This window comes from Manihot esculenta, chromosome 5 (genome assembly GCF_001659605.2).
Source record: "Manihot esculenta cultivar AM560-2 chromosome 5, M.esculenta_v8, whole genome shotgun sequence".
Lineage (NCBI taxonomy): Eukaryota > Viridiplantae > Streptophyta > Magnoliopsida > Malpighiales > Euphorbiaceae > Manihot > Manihot esculenta.
Window position 1 is genome coordinate 27,547,693 of NC_035165.2, and position 19,039 is coordinate 27,566,731.

The following is a 19,039-nucleotide window of genomic DNA, read 5'->3' on the forward strand; positions in this document are numbered from 1 at the left end:
CCATACGCGTTAATGATTAGCGACAGAAGTTTATCCGTCTAAATTAATCGAGCCCATATAAAAACCTATTTGACGAGCCGGGTACGTCCGAAATCGAACCGGGTCAAGTACAGTATCGCACAATTCAAGTTTGATTTATTTGAAATTTTTGGAAATTAAAGACAAATTCAAATATTAGTTCTAATTTTAAAATTTTAGTGTTTATTTATTAACTTTTTGTAATTATTTTGAAATTCACCCAACAATTGAGTAAAATTAATTTTTTATACAGTTTTCTTGATTTGAGAGCTTAGCGAGCTTAATATCAGAGATATGTGCGCCATTCCTGGACTAAACAGGGATAAATTTATTCCGGAAAAAAGAAAAACCAGGGATACATTTTAAGGGAAATTATGGATTTTTATAAAATTAATTAGTTGGTTTTTATTTTAAAATTATTTAATTAAAATATTTTCATATTTTATAAAATTTAATTTTTTATTAAAAAATTAAAAAATATTTTAAATTATATACTATTTAGTCTTTATAATTTATTTACATATATTATTTAAATTTTTATAAATTTAAATATTTATATTATTTAATTTTTTTACTAATGTTAAAATAAGTTGATTAATTTATATTAAAAAATTTAATTTTATAAAATATAATATATTTTAGACTATATTTTTTTATAAAAAATAATTTGTATTTAATTTAAAAAATAAAATTTATTACTAAATTTATATATAAAGCTCTTAATAAAAATTTTAAGAGTTAGAAAATAATTTTTTTTCAAAGAATAAGTCACAGAAAAATATTTTTTATTAATTGAATTTTCTATATTTGTTAAATGTCAGAAAATATATTTTCTATGAAACAAATATAATCTTAATTGAATAATTTTAAAATATGAATAAATTAGTGAATTTTTTAAAAATTTAAAAATCTGATAATAATTCTTTCTAAATTTTACCATATATTAATTTTCACAATCAATTATCATAATCGGTCTATATAAGTCATACCATAATCAATAATTAATATTTAATCGTTATACATTAATAGTATGTGATATGATATAATATTTATTTAAAATTTGCCATAATCAAATAATAGAGTCACGTGATAAAATCTTAATAAAACATAACATTTGATTATGAAAATCTTATTTATAAAAAAAAATTTAGAAATTATAATTATCGATTTTAAAAAACAAAAAATAATAATATAAACAAAATAATAATATCAAAAAATTATGCTGGTAATTATGATAAATTAAATGGAAAATTTTTGCTTCGTCTTTAGCATCTTGTATTGCAATATTTAATGTTAAAAGGAAAAAAATATTACTTAATTTTTATGATATGAAAAAATTTATTAATTAATTTTCTAATTCTGAATCTATTATAAAATTTAAATATTGTACTATTTAACTTTTATAATTTTAAAATAATTATTAGTTAGTCTTTTAACTTTTTAAGAAGTTTATTAATTAATTATTTTATATTAGAGACATTTTAAATTTTTTTATAATATTTAACTATTGATTTGAATAACTAGTAAATTTTTTAAAATATTAAAAATATTTTAATATATTTTTTAAAATGAAGAGATAAAATAGTAAGTTTTATAATGAAAGCAAGTTATAATTCAATTTATTTTTATAGTTTTTAATTAAAATTATTATTTCTAATTAAAACGTGAAGACTGTATTAATAGTTTTAAAATTTAAGAGATTTTTTAAATAATTAATTGGCTTGTTTGAATTCTGAAAACAAAATTAAAAACTTAAATAATTATTAAATTTGCCTTTTTAAATACCAAAATTGACGTTTTGCTTTCTTAAAAATTGTTATCAAGAATGCCAAGGTCTAAAGCGTACAGGCACAGCAAGTACAGCCCATACAAGAAATATGGGACAATAAAGAAAGAAGAGGTGGTTTAAAACCCGCAGTGGCTTGAAATCAAAACAAACTTCAATTTTAATCATGTATTAGCCGGGTCAAATCGAATTTAGATCGATTAAGTAGATTTGATTTACGAATTGAATTAAAACTATTTATTAAGAGTCACCCGTTTTAATTTTATATTTTTAAAAGGATTTTTTATTTTAATTTTAAAAAATATATCCGAATAAATTTAAGAATTTTTAAATTTTGTTTTTTAATTTTCAATAATGACTCGTGAAAATAAAGATAGCCGTTGGTTACCCACCATCTTCTCTTTATTATTATTCTTCTTCCGTTTATTTATTTGGGTAAGGTTTTTTCTCTTTGGATTCTTTTTCTTAACGGTAAGGAATTTGCCCACCAAAAGCACAGTTTGTATTTTACCAACCGAATGCGACGCTTAGCCTAAGCCCCATTGTTTCCTTCTTCTCCTTTCCCAATCGACGCCTTCCAGTTTCATCTTCTGCGCCCAATTACCAGTTTACCCTCCTGCTATACTCATTACCCCTTAAATTCATTTTTTCCTTTAGCACTCATTTTGCAATTGATGTTTTTTTCCTTTTGCCCAAATCTTGCTTTTTGGATTTTCGAAATCACTGCCTTTTATTGAGTACTTTTTAATAGAAAAAGGGTAAATTGCATTATGATTAGCCTAATTATTCACCATCAATGAAATAAAAATCTATCATTATTACGTTAATGATTGTTTTCTTTATTGAAGAATATTATTATTTTAAATAATTTAATTATAATAATAATATAAAAATAAAAAATAAAAGATTCAATTGAGATTACATAAAACATAGGTCATTCTAATCGATGATCGAAAATAAATACATTGATATAGAACTAATTAGATTTCATCAGAAATTTTAACTGATAACGATTAGTTGAAACAAAATAATAGAAATAAAGGCTTAAAAATCAAAAATTTTTATTGAAATTCTTGAAAAATTAAAAAGTATTTTAAAATAATTTAAAAAAATATTTATAATAGAAAAGCTCTAAAATAAAAAAAATTTTTAAAAAATCAAAATGTGAAATAAAAAAATTATCGTAAATTTTTATTAGATATCAACAGTAAAAATTAAATTCGATTCAAATTTATCATAAAATCTAAAGTTAATTACTTTGTATGATATGTATTTTTCTTAAATATTATTAAAATATTATATTCACTTAGTAATTTTTATATAAAAATTTATTTATATGTATTAAAAAGATTATATGCACGTGAAAATAAAAGAATAAAGATGATTAATAAGAAAAAAAAATGTATAAATGCAAGGAGAAGACCAGCCGAGGGCAAATGTGGAATTTCGGTGCAAATTATAGTTCCTTCCAAACCCGAAAACGAACAAGCAATATTGACACGTGGCAATATAACCGGCAATAACCGGTAACCTACGCAGTTAAATACCTCCAAAAACCCGTTTGTTTTTTTGTCCCTTCTTCTCCACTCCACTGTTCTCTGACTTCTCTCCACTCCGCCTTCTCTGTTTTTTTCTCTCTTTTCTGCTCCTCAAACCCTAAATTCTCACAAGATTCCGTTTAGGAGCCCTTAATTTCATCTTTAGATCCCTTTAACTTCAAAATCAGTACTTGCATTACAGAATTGAAGCTGGATACACTCCATTTTCTAGCTGGAATCAGAGCCAAGGAGCTTACATTGTGAAGAACCATAGTGTCTATAGCAATGTCTGGCTCTGTTAAGCTTCAATCTTCGGCCAAACGGGTATCTCAGCAACGAGCCATTCTCGTTCCCACTGGGAATAGAATTACGGTTTCGGAAGAGTCCAGACGGAAAAGCGAGATTTTGAAGAAGGCACAACAAAGACCAAAGAAGCCAGCAGTGAAGGATGTGGTTTCGGAGATGCAGAAAGCTGTAGTTAAGCACAATTTATCGGTAGACAGCTCTTGCTCTTTGGATTCTAATTTTTCTTCTTCTTCTTTTTCTTCGAGTGGGTCTTCAGCGAAGGTAGCAAGTCCGAGAAGGACTGTGAAGCACACTGGATTACGAGCTGTCAAGATTGTACCTGACGCTAGTCAATTTGATGAGATTTCGCTAAAGAAAAACTTGTCGGTGAAGAGCTGTGACTGGATAACACCTCACTCTGGTAAGTCACACGTGAGTTAAGCTATTACGCAACAATCTCCCATTTTTATCTGTTTGGTTCAGTTGCGTTGAGGTTTTCTTTTAGAGAGATATGGTAGAATTTGGAAACTAAGATAATGATATATAGGTTTATGTAATTTAAGCCATCCATCTAAGTTATTGAAATTTGTAAAGTTGTTGCCAAGTCTTTATTTCCATAACCCATTAACGTGAACAACTAGGAATGCCTGAAATTAAAGAATAGCCACAATTTTGTTCATTACATTTGGGTATATCATCACTTGACATGCTTCTAGAAAATTTCTTCCATTACCATAAATAAATGTTTTTTCGGAGCATTATCTTACATGCTAGTATCAGTGTTTCTTTGACCTAGAATAGGATCCCCTTGCTTGCACTGATAGAGATGAAAGTCTACCCTACCCAAGTTGAGTCGAAATGTAATTTGCACGTTAGCAATGGGTGAATTTCGAAAGTGAAATTGATGTGCTACCTGGAAGGTGCTAGATATTGCCTCAAGTTGTGTTGATTGTATTGAGAACGTAGAGTTTAAACTGGACATTCAAAACAGAAATCAGTTTCATAATAATATGCATGTGTGATTAGGCAAGTCCCTTCGCTGTGCCTACCTAGCTATATGAACAATATGTGGGACAATTATAACTAACATTTTCTGGTTTTAATGCTTTGGCTTCGGTAGCATTACTGCAAAACTTTAATTGCCATGACTGGCCATTGACATGGCAGACTAGTGCAAACAATTTTACTGAGGATATCACAAGCTGGCTAAGTTCGCTTCTGGTCCATATATCTAATTAAATAAGAACTTTTATTGTGTCTTGGCTTGACACGACATTATTTATTTTTATGTGAACATATGGGCGTATACACCTATCCAATTGAAACACGGCACATCATAAAAAAATAGTTCTCATACTGGTAGGGCCTACATATAAATATAATATTTTAGTTTTTAAATAGTAGGATGAATAAATTAAGTTGTACACCCAGATGTATACAATAATTTTCCTATCATATTTAATTTCCTAAGGTATTCTGCCATACTCTAGGAGGCATGATATTTCCACATCAAAACAAATTCTTACAACTCTTCTTCTCATTTTATTTGAATCTACTTTGATCTTACCACTTTTTTCTTGTCCCTTGGAATCTGTTAAATGTAGGATTCTTCTTTAAAATCTCAACAAATGAACTTAATCTTGTGTTATTTTCCGGTTTTTCCTCTATTTAATTTCTTCATATGCCTCAAGTGTCAACTTATCTGACTGGAAATCAATTAGCAAATGTTTTATGGATAACTTTTGTATACTTTTCACTTCAATCAAAAAAATTCATTTGCAAGAAAAGAATTCAAATGAATATTTATACAATTATAAATTATTTTTATTTCTTTTAGAATGAATTTTTTTAAGTTAAAAGGAACTAATTTCTTTGCTTTGAAATACGAGAATTGACGAAAAAGAATTCAATTGTATTATTACAAAATTCTTAATTTCAAGCAGGATTATATGTCTTTCCACCATGTAGCTAACTCTATGGCTTTTTGGTGATTTTCACTGTAGATCCACTTTATGTGTCTTTCCATGATGAAGAATGGGGAATTCCAGTTCATGATGATAGGAAGCTGTTTGAGTTGCTTGTACTTTCGCAAGCATTAGCAGAAATGAGCTGGCCAGCAATTCTTCATATGAGGGACACTTTCAGGTATGCAATTTTCACTTTCCGTTATTAGCGTCAATTAAAAAAATGTCAGCATGCATTTTGCCTGATTTTTATTGTTGGATCCATGTGTCAGGAAACTTTTTGACAACTTCGATCCATCGTCTGTTGCACAGTTTACAGAGAAGAAGCTGCTATCGCTGAAAGTGAATGGCAATCTTTTGCTATCTGAACCAAAGCTTCGTGCAATAGTAGAGAATGCTAAACTGCTGCTTAAGGTAATTCTGTAGGCCTGGCATCAATCTTAGGGACTTCATGGATGCATATTTTCTTATTGGGGAAGAACTGAAGAAGAGATGCTAGAAGATATTTGAAACATATTGATTGAGAACCCTCCTGTCCCTAGAACTTAACACCACCACCTTGGTTCTCAACATTGCAATACACTTGTACAAGTCTTCATAGTACGGAACTGTTCCAATAAAAGAACATTGGCATCCATTCATTTGAAGATAAAAACTTAATTGGCATCCACTTGTTGCTCATTTTGCAGGTTCAAAAGGAGTTTGGTTCCTTCAGCAACTACTGCTGGCGTTTTGTGAACAATAAGCAACTAAGAAATGCATACCGTTATGCACGTCAAGTACCTGTCAAGACGCCAAAAGCAGAAGTTATAAGCAAGGATCTAATGAAGCGAGGCTTTCATTGTGTTGGTCCTACTGTTGTTTATTCATTCATGCAGGTGGCTGGGATTGTCAATGATCATCTTGTAACATGCTTCAGATACCAAGAGTGCAATATAGATCTCAAAAAGAATTCCAACAAACCCCAGACTGAAGAGACACAGATGGTAACTGAAGTATTGGAGAAAACATGCTTATCTCAATAACCTTGTGGCCTTAACTGCAACTTCTGATAAATCACACTAGTATGACTAGCAATATGAGGGCTTATGTTCTCAAGTAATGATTTAGGATTCCTATCTTCTGTATGTTTTACTCGCATAATCTATTCTTCCACCACTTGTGTATCCTTGACCTAAACTAGATATTACTATAATTAAACTTTCTTGTGACTCCACGCATTCTCTGTTCATCTTGGATTGAGGAAGCTTCTAAGGAGGTTCCTGTCAGATTCACTGTTGTTTTGTGTATTTTCCATCGTCAACTTTGAACAATATCTTTTTTTTTTTTTAAAAAAAGGTGGTAGGTCCATCCTCAATATGGTGCTATATGGCAACGCGTCAGAGGTATTTAGGAAGGGAAAAAAAAATCATTTCATGCAACTTATAGACAGCAAGATGAGCAAAGCCACGTGTGGTGAATGATATAGAGAATAGAAATCACAAATGAAGAGATACCAGACCCCTCCATTCAGACAGAAGGCGACTTCCCTGCACCACCACCATTTATATAAATATATAAATCTCCTATTATTTGCTTTCCTGTTGTACATTCTCTTGTTTTATATTGAATGTCTCCATGAGCGAACGTGGGGCTTGTCAGGCAATGCAAGTCCAGGGCCAGCCTTGATTCATGCGCTATGGAGCCATATATGATTTACTTGGAATATCATAAGCACCAAAGAAATTTACCATCCAACAACTATTTAGAGATAGAAGCACTTTCAAATACTCCCAGTTTCCACATACACAAGGCTACAAAGTAAACTATCAACACGAAAATAGTAATGTAACAAAAAGCAAGATGGGTCATTCGTAAGAAGTACATCCATTAATATTGGTAAACGAACAAATAATTTCATTTTATCAGGTCTCATCTAAGTCTTCAAGGAAGAAAGGAACTCCTCAATCCCAGAATATCCCACGCTATCTACATGTAATGCTTGTGAAAAACGTTCCAAACAAATCAACTGGCAAATGTGACTGTTCAATGAATAAAAGAGAATATAACTAAAAACATTAAATTAGACATGAAAATTTAATTCCTTCTATGAGACAAGATTTGTTCATCGTAAGCACTTCCCAACAAATCAATAGAGCCATGGATTGCTAATATTTTTCCAAACCAATGCTTACCACAAACTAGAGTAAGAATACTTTTTCTGGAACATCTACCGCATCTTCTCTTTGGTTCCAGCATTCCCTCACCATGATTTTCAACTGGCCGTATCAGCCCAACCTAACTCCGAGCCTTCCCATTTCCGAGTGTGAGCTCTAGATCATCCAATCCTACCTCATGAATCCTCTCTCCTTCCCATGGCTTCACCTGTCCATTCCCAAACTCAAATTCCATACTCCTCCCATTCTCTTTCATCACATTGCTGGACAAAATTTGCTCAGCAACAGGTTTCACAAGATTATAGGTTGGTGAGGTTGGCATTGCAGCCACAGAGGGCGGGAATTTTTGAAAGCTTATCCATTGACCAGACTCAACAGTGGATGTATCAGACTCATCACATTCAGGTATGGTTGCTGGAGCATGAAATTGACGGTGAGTTGGGCTAGCTGGGGCAGACACAGCATAAAAAGGGTAATTTAAAGAGGTCATGGATTCTTTGGCAATTAACTCCCAGTTGGGAATTGGCTTCGGATTTTTTGCAGTCGGGGATGAAAGAGGTGGTGTTACAGGTGCACTGTTGGAGATTCGGAGAGGAGGGAGAGACAAGGGAATGGCATTTTGGAGGAAGGGAAGGAGATTAGAAGGAGCATTATTTTCAAATCGAGATGGGCTAGGGAATGAAGAGGAAGAGGGACTAACTTGGTACGACGGAATTGGGCTAGGAAATGATGAGGACAATGGACTTGGATTTTGTGAAGAGTATGGAGTAATTCTTGCAGAGGTGCCCACAATATCAATTGGGGGTGGCTTACATCCCTGGATCAACAAACCAAACATGGTGGCACCATATCAGATTATGATTACCATTAATACGAAAGGGGTATCAAAAATTGTGGTGGAAGAAGTTAAGAGTTTCCACACAACACCTGCAGAGCAATTAAAGTTTCAAAACCATGGGTTTTTAAATTCTTCAAAGAAAGAAAGATTAACAATTAGAGCTTCTTTGCTCGATCAAAAGCTAATCGATCATTCATTAAATCTTTCAAGTTCTGAAATTAAAATCCCCGCGAATGGACCACCTCTAAATTAGCATACAATTCCAATGCAATCTCTTCTTCAAGAGAAAGGAATTAGAATAGAGCATGAATAGAACAGCAGACATAAGACAACTATAACTACAAGCCCATCCAGTTCATTTGGCCTAACAGAGACTAAAATCAGACAAGAAATAGAGATAGAACGCAATAAAGCAAAAAACAAAGACCCAGGCCAATTTTTTTAGAGAAAAATCCAAAAATTTCAGGGGAAATCACTAATCTAAAAGCATGTCAAGCACATAAAGAAGCTCGATCCAACTACAAATACCCATTTCCTTCCCAAATCAATAGCAGAAAATAGCTAGAACATCGTAAATCTAAATCAACAATAGTAGATCGAACTAAAAAGAAGATAAAGAGTACCTTACGGTAAGTAGTGCCATCATCTTCAACGACCCAACCAGCCTCGATACAAAGAGCCTTCAATACTTCATTATTATCACAGTGTTTGGGCAAATTGTAATTCCCTTGAGCCCTTAACCCTGTAAAAATCTTAGCAGCTATAGCTCTTCTCCTCCTCTCCCTCCTCCTATTATTCTCCCGCTCTCGCCAGGACGGCTTCCTCCTCGGAGGCGCTATCGTCGAAGTTGCCCCATCCGACGTCATTTTCCTGCAAAGAATCGTTCCTGAATCTCCGGCGAGGTGGGTGGATCGCGTAGCTTAGGATTTAAACCCCAGGAAGGAGAGGGAAAGGAAATGAAAAGAAAGAGTCACGAGGAATACGCTTTCCTTCGCTGGAAGTAAAAGAAGAAGAATCTCTCCTTTTGTGTGTGAAGAGGACTGAGGGACTCGCAGAGTTATTTGAAAAAGAAAGGCTTGGTTTCTAGAAATGATAAGGTGTGTGCAGGTACAGGAAAAGAGTTGAGATCAGACTGCCTTATCGATGCCACGTAGGTTTCTTTTTAGATCATAAATAGAAATTAATGATGTGAGGACAAGTATGAGGACGTGTTTGTAGAGTTTCTATCATTGGTTTCTTTTTCCTTTATAAAAAGGAATTTTACTTTTGTAAAAAAGAAAAATATTTGTAAGATTAATAAATTTTAAAAATTGAAATATTAAAAAGGAGAAAGAAAATAATAAATAATTATACTTGATAAGTAACTTTGTTTTCAGTTAAAATATTAGATTATTTAAGTATTGAAAGTTTATTAATCTTAAAAATTAATATAATGATATGATTTTTTTAATAGAGTAATATGAATACAATACATATTAAAAATTAAAAAAATGGAAAATAGAAAATTATTTTTAATTATATGTTAATTAATTTTAAAAAATTAATATAATTATATTTTTAATTATATATATATATATATATGGGAGGAGTGGGGAAGAGGGGGTTAACTAATCACGTGTAAGTTTATGCGAAATGCGCCTGTCTTGTAATGACTAAATAATGTGAAAGGAGATGGGTCCCAATCGATGAGTGTAGGGACCCACCCAAGTAAAATGAGCTATTTTGTTAGACATGGCCCATGCAATGTTTTCTTGTAATTTGTTATGTGACCCCTTCATCCATCCACGTGGATATTACTCTCTTATAGAAAATTTTGGCAGAATTATTATTTCATTTTTGTGATGAAAAAATTTTTTAATTTTAAAAAATATATTAAAATATTTTTAATATTTTAAAAAATTTATTAATTAATTTCTCAATTTTAAAAATTAAATATTATAACAAAGTTTAAAATATTTTTATCATGAAGAAATTAAATAATAAATTTTTTAAAATCATAGAGATTAAATAATAAAATATTTAATAGTTAAAATTAATTAATTAATTTTTAAAATATTAATAATATTTTTAATATATTTTTTAAAATTAATAGGTAAATAAATGAATTTTTTTATATTATAGAAATTAAATAATAATTTTTAAAATAATAATATTATTATTATTAGTTAATAACAATATTTAAATAATTATTATATTATAAAACTGGAAATTTTCGCATTAAAAAAAAAAAAGGAAACATTGATATTACTTGGTAAGTTACTGATGAAAATATGAATTATTTAAAAAAAATTATATGTAATAAAATATTTACTATTAAATAATTAGTTAAAATAAGTTAACATAATTTAAAAATAACCGATTAAAATCTATATTTTAAATATTTAATAATTATATTTTACTGTCTATTATAAATATTTCCTTTATAAATAATAAAAAGTTATTAAAATTTAAATATTATAAAACAACGTACTTTATAAAATGATATTCTATAAATCTTATTTTACTCTGTCTTCTTCGAATTAAAGTTTAAAATTTAATTCCACGAGTCTTTTATTTTTTTTATCACACTTAATATATTTATTTAAAATAAAATTAAAAAATATTCTATTTGGATTGTGTATCAATTTTAATTATTAACTACAGTCACGATCCTATTTCACAATATTAATAGTTATTAATTATCATAATAATAAATAATTATTTAAATAATATTTAATTAAACGTTTTAAAAAATAAATTTTTATAAATTATTTTTAAACGATTAAAACACAATATTAAGCAGAGTCCACACAATAAATAATAGTGTAAAAGAATTTCAAAAAAAATAATACAACAGACTTTAAAAATTTTAAGTTAAACTAATATAAAATAAATAAAATACTTTTACAAAATAGTATAATTTTAAAGCAATATAATTTTATTAATTAATTCGTTATATCGACAGTCTAATGCTGCATTGATAATTAAATTATTCCATTGTCTAGTCATCGGTCTGATTTGATAATAATAAAATTATTAAATTATTTAATTATCTGGTTATCGTACGGTGACATTAGATCGGTCATTAAAATTAATTGCAAATACATCAAATTTATTATTAAATCATATATGATGACCGCTGAATTTCCTCACTCCGGTCTGGGGCCAGATCCACGACACCAGCCCATCATCTAGAGGCCCTCAAACCTCATCACATGCATCAAGTTCGGTATACTCAGTCTGAAAATTGGACTTCTATCAATCTCCTCAATCAGGCCGATCTAGTTCTTTGGGCCCGATGAATAAAATCCTCTCTGGGTTCAGCTCATATCATATCATCCGGTCCGACCCAGAATCAGGATGAAGACCTACTCATCCTTCACTTGGGACCACCCGTACGCGCGTCCGAGAGATTCAGGGGTCGTTACGCATGGAGCAGCGATCTGATTTTCTGATACGTCCATATCAACGTGACAGGGACAGGTGGCCCAATAACATACATTCTCTTACACGTCACTAGAGGACAAAATAAAATATATAAAAGGAGAAATACTCTCCTTGTAAAACCTTATTTTCTGGATCTCAGATCATCAATATCATTTTGTGTCATTTAATCATATCCTTTTATATCTTATCTCGTCATTTGATTATTCGCCGAATCATTTAGTCATTTTATCTAATCGTCTAATTATATTTTTTCATAATAACTATTTATTTTTAAAAAAATTCAAATAAAATATTACACAGTTTTGCATGATTTTTATATTTATTGAAATAAAAAAACTTTAATTAAAAATGGAGTAAAATACTATCAATTACATGAGTTTTTATAAAATGTATCTAATTTGTTCATATTTTAAAACTATTTATATATTTTGTAAAATATAATTTTTTTAATTTTTTTAATTTATTAATTATCTTAAATTATTTATATTATTTAATTTTTATAATTTTAAATATTTATACTATTTAATCAATCTAATTAATATTAAAATAGATAATTGATTAATAATTTATTTAATAAAAAATTAAAATTTTTGATTTTATATAATATATATCGTTTTGGTTAAGTGATTTTAAAATAAAGATAAATTAATGAATTAGAGATTTAATAGTAATTTTTTAAAAAAATATAATTTAATGTTTTTATTTTAAATAAAATAATTGATAAAGGAGAATTTAATTATTTTTTAATAAAATCTTAAATTTTAAATGAATAGTTATAAATTTGAATAAAATTAAACATTTTCCGTAATAAAATTAAAGTTTTAAAAAATAAAATCGCAATTTCAACAAGGATTGAGAAAACCATATCTTTGTAAATTGAAAAAAAAAAAGAGTCTAATCATATTAAAATTCCAAAATTCGCTCGTGCACGCATGTCTTAATTTGTATAAAATGCATGTGTAAACGTGCATGAAGAATTTGAGCATGGAAAAGCAGCTAGTTTCGTACTGAGATGCAAGCCTGCGTTCATCCAAAAAATAATTTTTATTTATTTTATTTTTATATATATTTAAAAAAAATTAATTAATTTTTTAATTATATTTATTTTAAAATTTTTAAAATAAAATTAAATAGAATTATAATAGTTAATTTTCTATATTATAAAAAAGAAAAGTGGATAATAATTTTAAAATAATTGAAAAAGTAAATAAAAATTATGAAAGGAGAGAAATAATTAATTTATATATAATTTTATTTTGTTTAAATAATTATTTTAAATAAAATTTTTAAAATTAAAATAATAATATTCTCTTATTATAATCAAGAAAATTAATAAAAAATAAAATAAATTAAATTATTTAAACTATTAGTTTAATATTTTTATATTATTATGATTAAAATATATTAAATAAATAAATTAAATTTTTTAATAAACTATAATTAACATATTTAAATGTGTTTTTCAATAACAACTTCAACACCCACAACTTATTAGGATTGCTCTCTAATATACAAGGAAACCTGTCCAATTCTCTAACATTTGCTTACAAGTGAAATTGAAATTTTACTAAACCTATCTTAAATTGGATTGAAATTGAATCCAATTAATTTTGATTGGTTCAATCAAATTTCAAATGAAAATAAAAATATTAACCCTAAATTTAATTAAATCAAATTAAATGGAGGGAAAATTAAACTAAATAAAATTAAATCGAAATTGAGAGCAAAATATAAGAGGACCCCTTTTATTTGATTCGGAGCCTCTAAAAAGCTTCGGTTGCGGTGGTCCATGCTGCAGATCGCAAACTAGAATCCTTTGTAGGCTGCGACCCGCTGGCGAGGCAAATGAAAAATTTTATATCGCCGTTGCCGGGGATCGAACCCGGGTCACCCGCGTGACAGGCGGGAATACTTACCACTATACTACAACGACTTACATGTAAACTTTCAATGACATATCTCTCAAATAACATGATGGCCAGACAGTGAATATTAAATTCACATACTCGTGCATTGAACTCGCGTAAATTCCCAAAAAGAGAATCTCACGTGCGGATGAGGAGTTTATCCACATTTATATAGATGACGATGTGTCTTGACTCTATCCAATGAGGCATAAGATATAGTAATATAATGACCGTAAATAAAAATTAAATAGAACTCTATTTATTTGTGCCTTTTGAGTTTATCAATAACATGAAAATTAAATGGATTAGACACCGAATACGGACAAAGCTGCCTCCACAATTAATCAAGCATATTACCCCATCCGCCATAAAAAGATTTACATCTCATGGATTCAATACTGGCTTATGTAGTTGAACCACAGAAGTGGCTTTCAACCATCTTATGTAATGATCAAGCTTTTTATGAAAAACCACTGTAAAATAAAATGCCAACAGCAGGACGACTCAAATTCAATTACATTGTTTGCCCATTCATAATTTTAAGTTAAGCAATAAGCTGACACAATGCGATAAATAATTGAGCATTCATGGGTTATTAAAATGTGGGGCTTGAATAGGACTCTATTAACAAATATGCCTCAACAGCCTGCACTGCCTACCAAAATGATAGAACAGATCCATTTGTTTTCTACCCTCTCTTCTAAACATCACTTTCATGGCCTCCCCAATTTTGTCCTCAATATAAGCCACATGATATGTTGTGTCCAATAATTATCTGATCTTGAAAATCACAGTTCCCACATCCACAGCCGCAGGTTTTTTGCCATGGTCAGTTGGTCGTCGACTAGTCTGTCTTTGTTCCTCACGTCGAAATTGCCCTGTGACATGAAAAGAAAGTGTAGTCAAGTATTTGCACAAGGCAAATGAATGCATTATAAGTGGAATGAAATATTTGCCTCATTTTATCACAACATTAACATTTCAACAAGAACAGGATTAACAACTTACACAAAGCAGGTCATGGAAAAAATGAAAGCCACAAATTCCAGATCCCCTTTTGTAGCTAAAGCAAGAATATCTTCATCTGGATGTGCTGTCTCTATCTTTCTACAAAATAGCTTGACTTCTGAAAATGAAGAGGTTCATTTCCCCAAGAAGTCCACCCACCTATCATCTCTCTAGCAAACAGTTCAATACACCTAGCATGTTTAGGGCCTGGAACATGCTCCAACAGCAACTCTAAAAGTCACAGAATAAGAACTTTCAAATTTCACTAATTTTGTTGCATTGATCACAGTAGTTTGTATAAACAACTTCAAATTTTATGCTTCTTTTTAAATTATGCATTTTCTCCTAGCATGTGCACAAGCAGGAAAAACCAAATTCCATGTCAACACTAGATTACCTCCAATTGGGGGCTTCCTTGAGTAATCTCCAGGGATACTTATGATGACTTTGTCACTCCAGCTTGACATGTGTTCAGAATTCCGGCCCTGAGGAAGTCATGAGGATAAGCAACTTACAGGTCACAAAGCTGTAGGATCACGGTTTTAAGCCAAATCCACCTTGTCTGTACTCTTACCTTCCCATGACAGTACCCCAAAAGAAGGCATTCATAGGGCCTATGGTGAAAGAGGTCTAAATCACTAATCAATGAGCCATCTGCTTTCACCTATATGACTTGAGTATGACTATATCAGTGACATGATATCTGTAAAGCAGCCTTCAAACAGAGTGCACACGTGTGTGTAAGATAGAGAGGTCACCTTCAGCCAATAAAAAGTAGCTGCATAATGGGCTCCCCATGAGGGGAATAGTTCTTTCTCAACAAAATTACGCAATTTCTCCCTATTTGTCACCCATAAGGCTATAAGTGCTCCATCTATATGAGCAAGTTGCTTAATTGGAAGGGATAAGAAATATCGATTTGGCAATGTAGGGTACCTGTAATGTTTAGGGGAACAACAAAGTTGGTAGCTATTATAGACTATAGCTAATAGAAAATTAGTTAATTCTTTTGGTGAAAAAGAAAGGCAGTCGTGACCCATACTGAATACAATAACTGCAGCTTAAAACTTGTTCCAGTGCATAATATTAAGACTTTGCAACAGATAGATGCCACAGTTAATTCTTTTTCATGGGTAGCTTAAAACTTGTTCCAGTGCATAATATTAAGACTTTGCAACAGATAGATGCCACAGTTAATTCTTTTTCATGGGTCGGAGAAGCGAATTCTTTTTCCTCATTCATTTGCAACTCCACTCATACTCACATGCACACACACACACAAAAGAAAAAAGAGAAAATAAAATAAAATCTGTTAAAATCTATAAATAACTTGCCAATAAACAACAGTAACATCCATTTGAGAAAATTATCAGGCAGCAACTGTCTTACCAGCTTAATGAAATTGTCAAGGTTAGTTACTGCTCTAACATATTAATAGACCTGCCTTATTTACAGAAGTTCTATACAAAAATGAATTCATAGAATATGTACACGAGTTATCAGCATAAACTTTACCATTATGATGAGCCAGAAAAGCATTTCAATTTTCAATTATCACAAGAAAAAATTACATACAGGAGTTTCTGAGAAGCACTTGCATTTTCCCATGGCGGATCAACCACTATTAGATTGAAGCCACAATCAGATTCAGCTGCATTAAACCCATGTGAGCATCCCATCATTTGTAGAATACAACTAGCAAAAGATTTTATGCATAACCTAACATTTTCAGTAGCAGCAAATTAATTTTCCCAGCATCACATAAAATAGACAAATACTATAAAGAATGGGGGCAATGGTGGTGCAATTAATAAGATCATAGTGGCCCAGCTAAAAATAGCATACGTTTTCCATGAGAAACATAATAGATACTATTCCTCAGCAGAATGGATAAACTTCAGCATCTTATATTGTATTGGTATCCACCAAAACTCTTGGCATTTTCTTTTCTTGCCACAAAGAGGTGATATCTAGGGTAACGACAAACTAAAACATATAATTTATATGCGTGAAAAGCCAGGATAGTAATATGATGTCACATTTCCATGAATACTAACATGTTCACCATTTGAGTCACTGATCAACTGCACTCGTAAAGTTGAGACCTTAAAATTTTTCAGCTTGAGAAAACAAAATGATTGCAATTCAAGACTTAAGAAAGTGCATCCAGTAGTATATCCAATAATTACCAGGAATAAGGTTGTGAATCTGCTCCAGGTCAGACTTCGACATTATCGAAAGATAAGACATGAAAGAATATGGAAGAAAACAACTTTAACAATATAGTTAAGTAGTTGGGCATAAAATATGAAGCATATAAAACTAAACACTTAACAGTATCATGATATATGAAATGTAAAGGAGCAAGACAAACAATAAAATTTATTTGCGTGAAAAGCCAGGATAGAGATATGATGTTACATTTCCATGAATACTAACATGTTCACCATTTAAGTCACTGATCAACTGCACTCGTAAAGTTGAGACCTTAAAATTTTTCAGCTTGAGAAAACAAAATGATTGCAATTCAAGACTTAAGAAAGTGCATCCAGTAGTATATCCAATAATTACCAGGAATAAGGTTGTGAACCTGCTCCAGGTCAGACTTCGACATTATAGAAGATAAGACATGAAAGAATATGCAAGAAAACAACTTTAACAATATAGTTAAGTAGTTTGGCATAAAATATGAAGCATATAAAACTAAACACTTAACAGTATCATGATATATGAAATGTAAAGGATCAAGACAAGCAATAAAATTTATTTGGCTTCTCTTTTTAAAGGGGAAAAATAATTTAAAAGCCAGACATACCATGTAAAAGCAACTCTCTCTGGGTAATATATATTTCTCGTTTAAAAACTCTGCATCTACATCACTGATGGTCTCATTAACAACCAAATTATTAAAAACTGGAATAATTCTCTGGCCATTGCATTGATCAATTGGGGAACCTGAGAAACCAATTAAAAAGGCACATGGAAACCCATACTGTGACTTTAGCCCAATATGTTTAGCAAAAAGGTTCGACAAGCAGCACTAAGAACTACTTCAGATATTAAAATCTTAAAAATATGTAAGATTTCTAGTACAAAACCCACCTACATCTTTGCTTGGCTCGTGATGTTTAGGAAAATTAAGGGTAATTTCGTATAGAGGTGCTTGCCAAACGCGGCAAAGTTCCGTAAGCGCGTGCTCATTGTGATGTAGTGGTGCTTCTCTGCATTCGAAGGGACAAGATTCACTCCTTAAATTTCTCATAATAGCTAAAAGATCAGTAGCCGTCAGTAAGCATTCCAATGCCTTCAACAACATAGGCCTCGCTTGCTGCCATGGACACCATTATCAGAATCAAACTATAATAAGCCCTAATCCTATGTCGATTTGAATCCAATAATAAAAAAAATAGTTGAAAATGCTTGCCCGGTGGCGCTGATCAGCAGCTCGTTCTCTTTCGTTCAAGGAGTGAGGTTTCTTCTCTCTTCGCTTACGCTTCTTTGAACTGGAGGAGAGCTTAGTTTCATGGCGGTCTTGACCAGAGCACTTGGAATGGAAGAAACGAGAGTAGTAGGCAGTTGGAGAAACCCTATGGCGGTTATACGACAGATTTAGCACCCGAACCGGGTCAATAAAAACCACATTTGAATTTTCAAATCGGTATATCCCTGAATCCAAAAATACAGATAGCCTATCGCTCGTTTTCGATTCCTCCATCGTCGAAATCTCTCCTCTGTTTTCAGACAAAATGGGATGGAAAGGTTTCCGCCGTATCAGGGATGGAAGTGGTGCGGCGGCAGTTAAAAAGGGATTGCGGATGGCCTTGTTTCGGAGAAAAAACCATACGACTGTCGTTAACACAGAAGCATATAAGAAAAGAAAAAATTACTAATATGCCCTTAATTTTTAAGAAATTTATTAATTTTTTCTTTAATATCAACTTTATATCCGAACAAATTGATAAATAATTTTTTTAAATGGCTCAAAATATGAATTTTTTGGGTTTATTATTTTCATTACAGTTTTTTTTCTTATTTAATTTATCGTGGGAATTATGATGTTACAATATTTTATTTAAATTAAAAAAATTGATTGAAATTAATTAATTAAAAATT

At 30.7% G+C, this 19,039-nt stretch overlaps 3 protein-coding genes and 1 non-coding gene across 12 annotated transcripts; 1 reads left to right on the plus strand and 3 right to left on the minus strand.

Annotated features, from left to right (window-relative positions):
* The first annotated feature begins 3,368 nt into the window (after positions 1-3,368).
* On the plus strand, positions 3,369-6,807 carry LOC110615472 (DNA-3-methyladenine glycosylase). Its single transcript, XM_021757317.2, has 4 exons — positions 3,369-4,048; positions 5,631-5,772; positions 5,864-6,005; positions 6,281-6,807. The coding sequence occupies exons 1-4, from the start codon at positions 3,628-3,630 to the stop codon at positions 6,614-6,616; spliced, it is 1,041 nt and encodes a 346-aa protein (XP_021613009.1). The 5' UTR covers positions 3,369-3,627; the 3' UTR covers positions 6,617-6,807.
* On the minus strand, positions 5,519-9,627 carry LOC110615473 (protein BRASSINAZOLE-RESISTANT 1). 3 transcript variants are annotated; one of them, XR_002487951.2, is made up of 3 exons: positions 9,209-9,627; positions 7,766-8,564; positions 5,519-6,374 (listed from the first exon to the last, which is right to left on the minus strand). XR_002487951.2 is itself a non-coding variant. In XM_021757318.2 (2 exons), exons 1-2 carry the CDS (start codon positions 9,449-9,451, stop codon positions 7,869-7,871), a joined length of 939 nt encoding a protein of 312 aa, XP_021613010.1. In that variant the 5' UTR covers positions 9,452-9,627; the 3' UTR covers positions 7,439-7,868. The 3 variants fall into 3 exon arrangements, 1 of the variants encoding a protein (XP_021613010.1); XR_002487950.2 differs by lacking the exon at positions 5,519-6,374 and adding an exon at positions 7,439-7,612; XM_021757318.2 differs by lacking the exon at positions 5,519-6,374 and having other exon boundaries at positions 7,439-8,564.
* A 4,245-nt stretch (positions 9,628-13,872) lies between these two features.
* TRNAD-GUC lies at positions 13,873-13,944 on the minus strand. The gene has a single exon. It is a non-coding gene; the product is annotated as a tRNA-Asp (tRNA).
* A 450-nt stretch (positions 13,945-14,394) lies between these two features.
* On the minus strand, positions 14,395-18,762 carry LOC110615309 (methyltransferase-like protein 2). Of its 7 annotated transcripts, none has more exons than XM_021757120.2 (10): positions 18,351-18,759; positions 18,029-18,254; positions 17,742-17,881; positions 17,116-17,149; positions 16,502-16,577; positions 15,685-15,862; positions 15,501-15,590; positions 15,324-15,411; positions 14,927-15,157; positions 14,395-14,796 (listed from the first exon to the last, which is right to left on the minus strand). In XM_021757120.2, the coding sequence occupies exons 1-9, from the start codon at positions 18,639-18,641 to the stop codon at positions 15,018-15,020; spliced, it is 1,263 nt and encodes a 420-aa protein (XP_021612812.1). In that variant the 5' UTR covers positions 18,642-18,759; the 3' UTR covers positions 14,395-14,796; positions 14,927-15,017. The 7 variants fall into 7 exon arrangements, with proteins under 7 accessions (XP_021612812.1, XP_021612813.1, XP_043812764.1 ...); XM_021757121.2 differs by lacking the exon at positions 17,116-17,149 and adding an exon at positions 17,498-17,531; XM_043956829.1 differs by lacking the exon at positions 17,116-17,149 and having other exon boundaries at positions 17,498-17,881; positions 18,351-18,762.
* Between the last annotated feature and the right edge of the window lie 277 nt (positions 18,763-19,039).

Bases quoted from the DNA above. Each gene is read 5' to 3' on its own strand.
- LOC110615472 (XM_021757317.2), top strand. From the start codon at position 3,628: ATGTCTGGCTCTGTTAAGCTTCAATCTTCGGCCAAACGGGTATCTCAG. The intron at 5,773-5,863 runs GTATGCAATTTT...TCCATGTGTCAG, and splicing joins CATATGAGGGACACTTTCAG to GAAACTTTTTGACAACTTCG. The intron at 6,006-6,280 runs GTAATTCTGTAG...CTCATTTTGCAG, and splicing joins ATGCTAAACTGCTGCTTAAG to GTTCAAAAGGAGTTTGGTTC.
- LOC110615473 (XM_021757318.2), bottom strand. From the start codon at position 9,451: ATGACGTCGGATGGGGCAACTTCGACGATAGCGCCTCCGAGGAGGAAG. The intron at 8,565-9,208 runs GTACTCTTTATC...TTGTTGATCCAG, and splicing joins ATGGCACTACTTACCGTAAG to GGATGTAAGCCACCCCCAAT.
- LOC110615309 (XM_043956829.1), bottom strand. From the start codon at position 18,641: ATGGAGGAATCGAAAACGAGCGATAGGCTATCTGTATTTTTGGATTCA. The intron at 18,255-18,350 runs GCAAGCATTTTC...TGTCCATGGCAG, and splicing joins CTGCTGATCAGCGCCACCGG to CAAGCGAGGCCTATGTTGTT. The intron at 15,591-15,684 runs GTGACCTCTCTA...CAAGTCATATAG, and splicing joins CTACTTTTTATTGGCTGAAG to GTGAAAGCAGATGGCTCATT.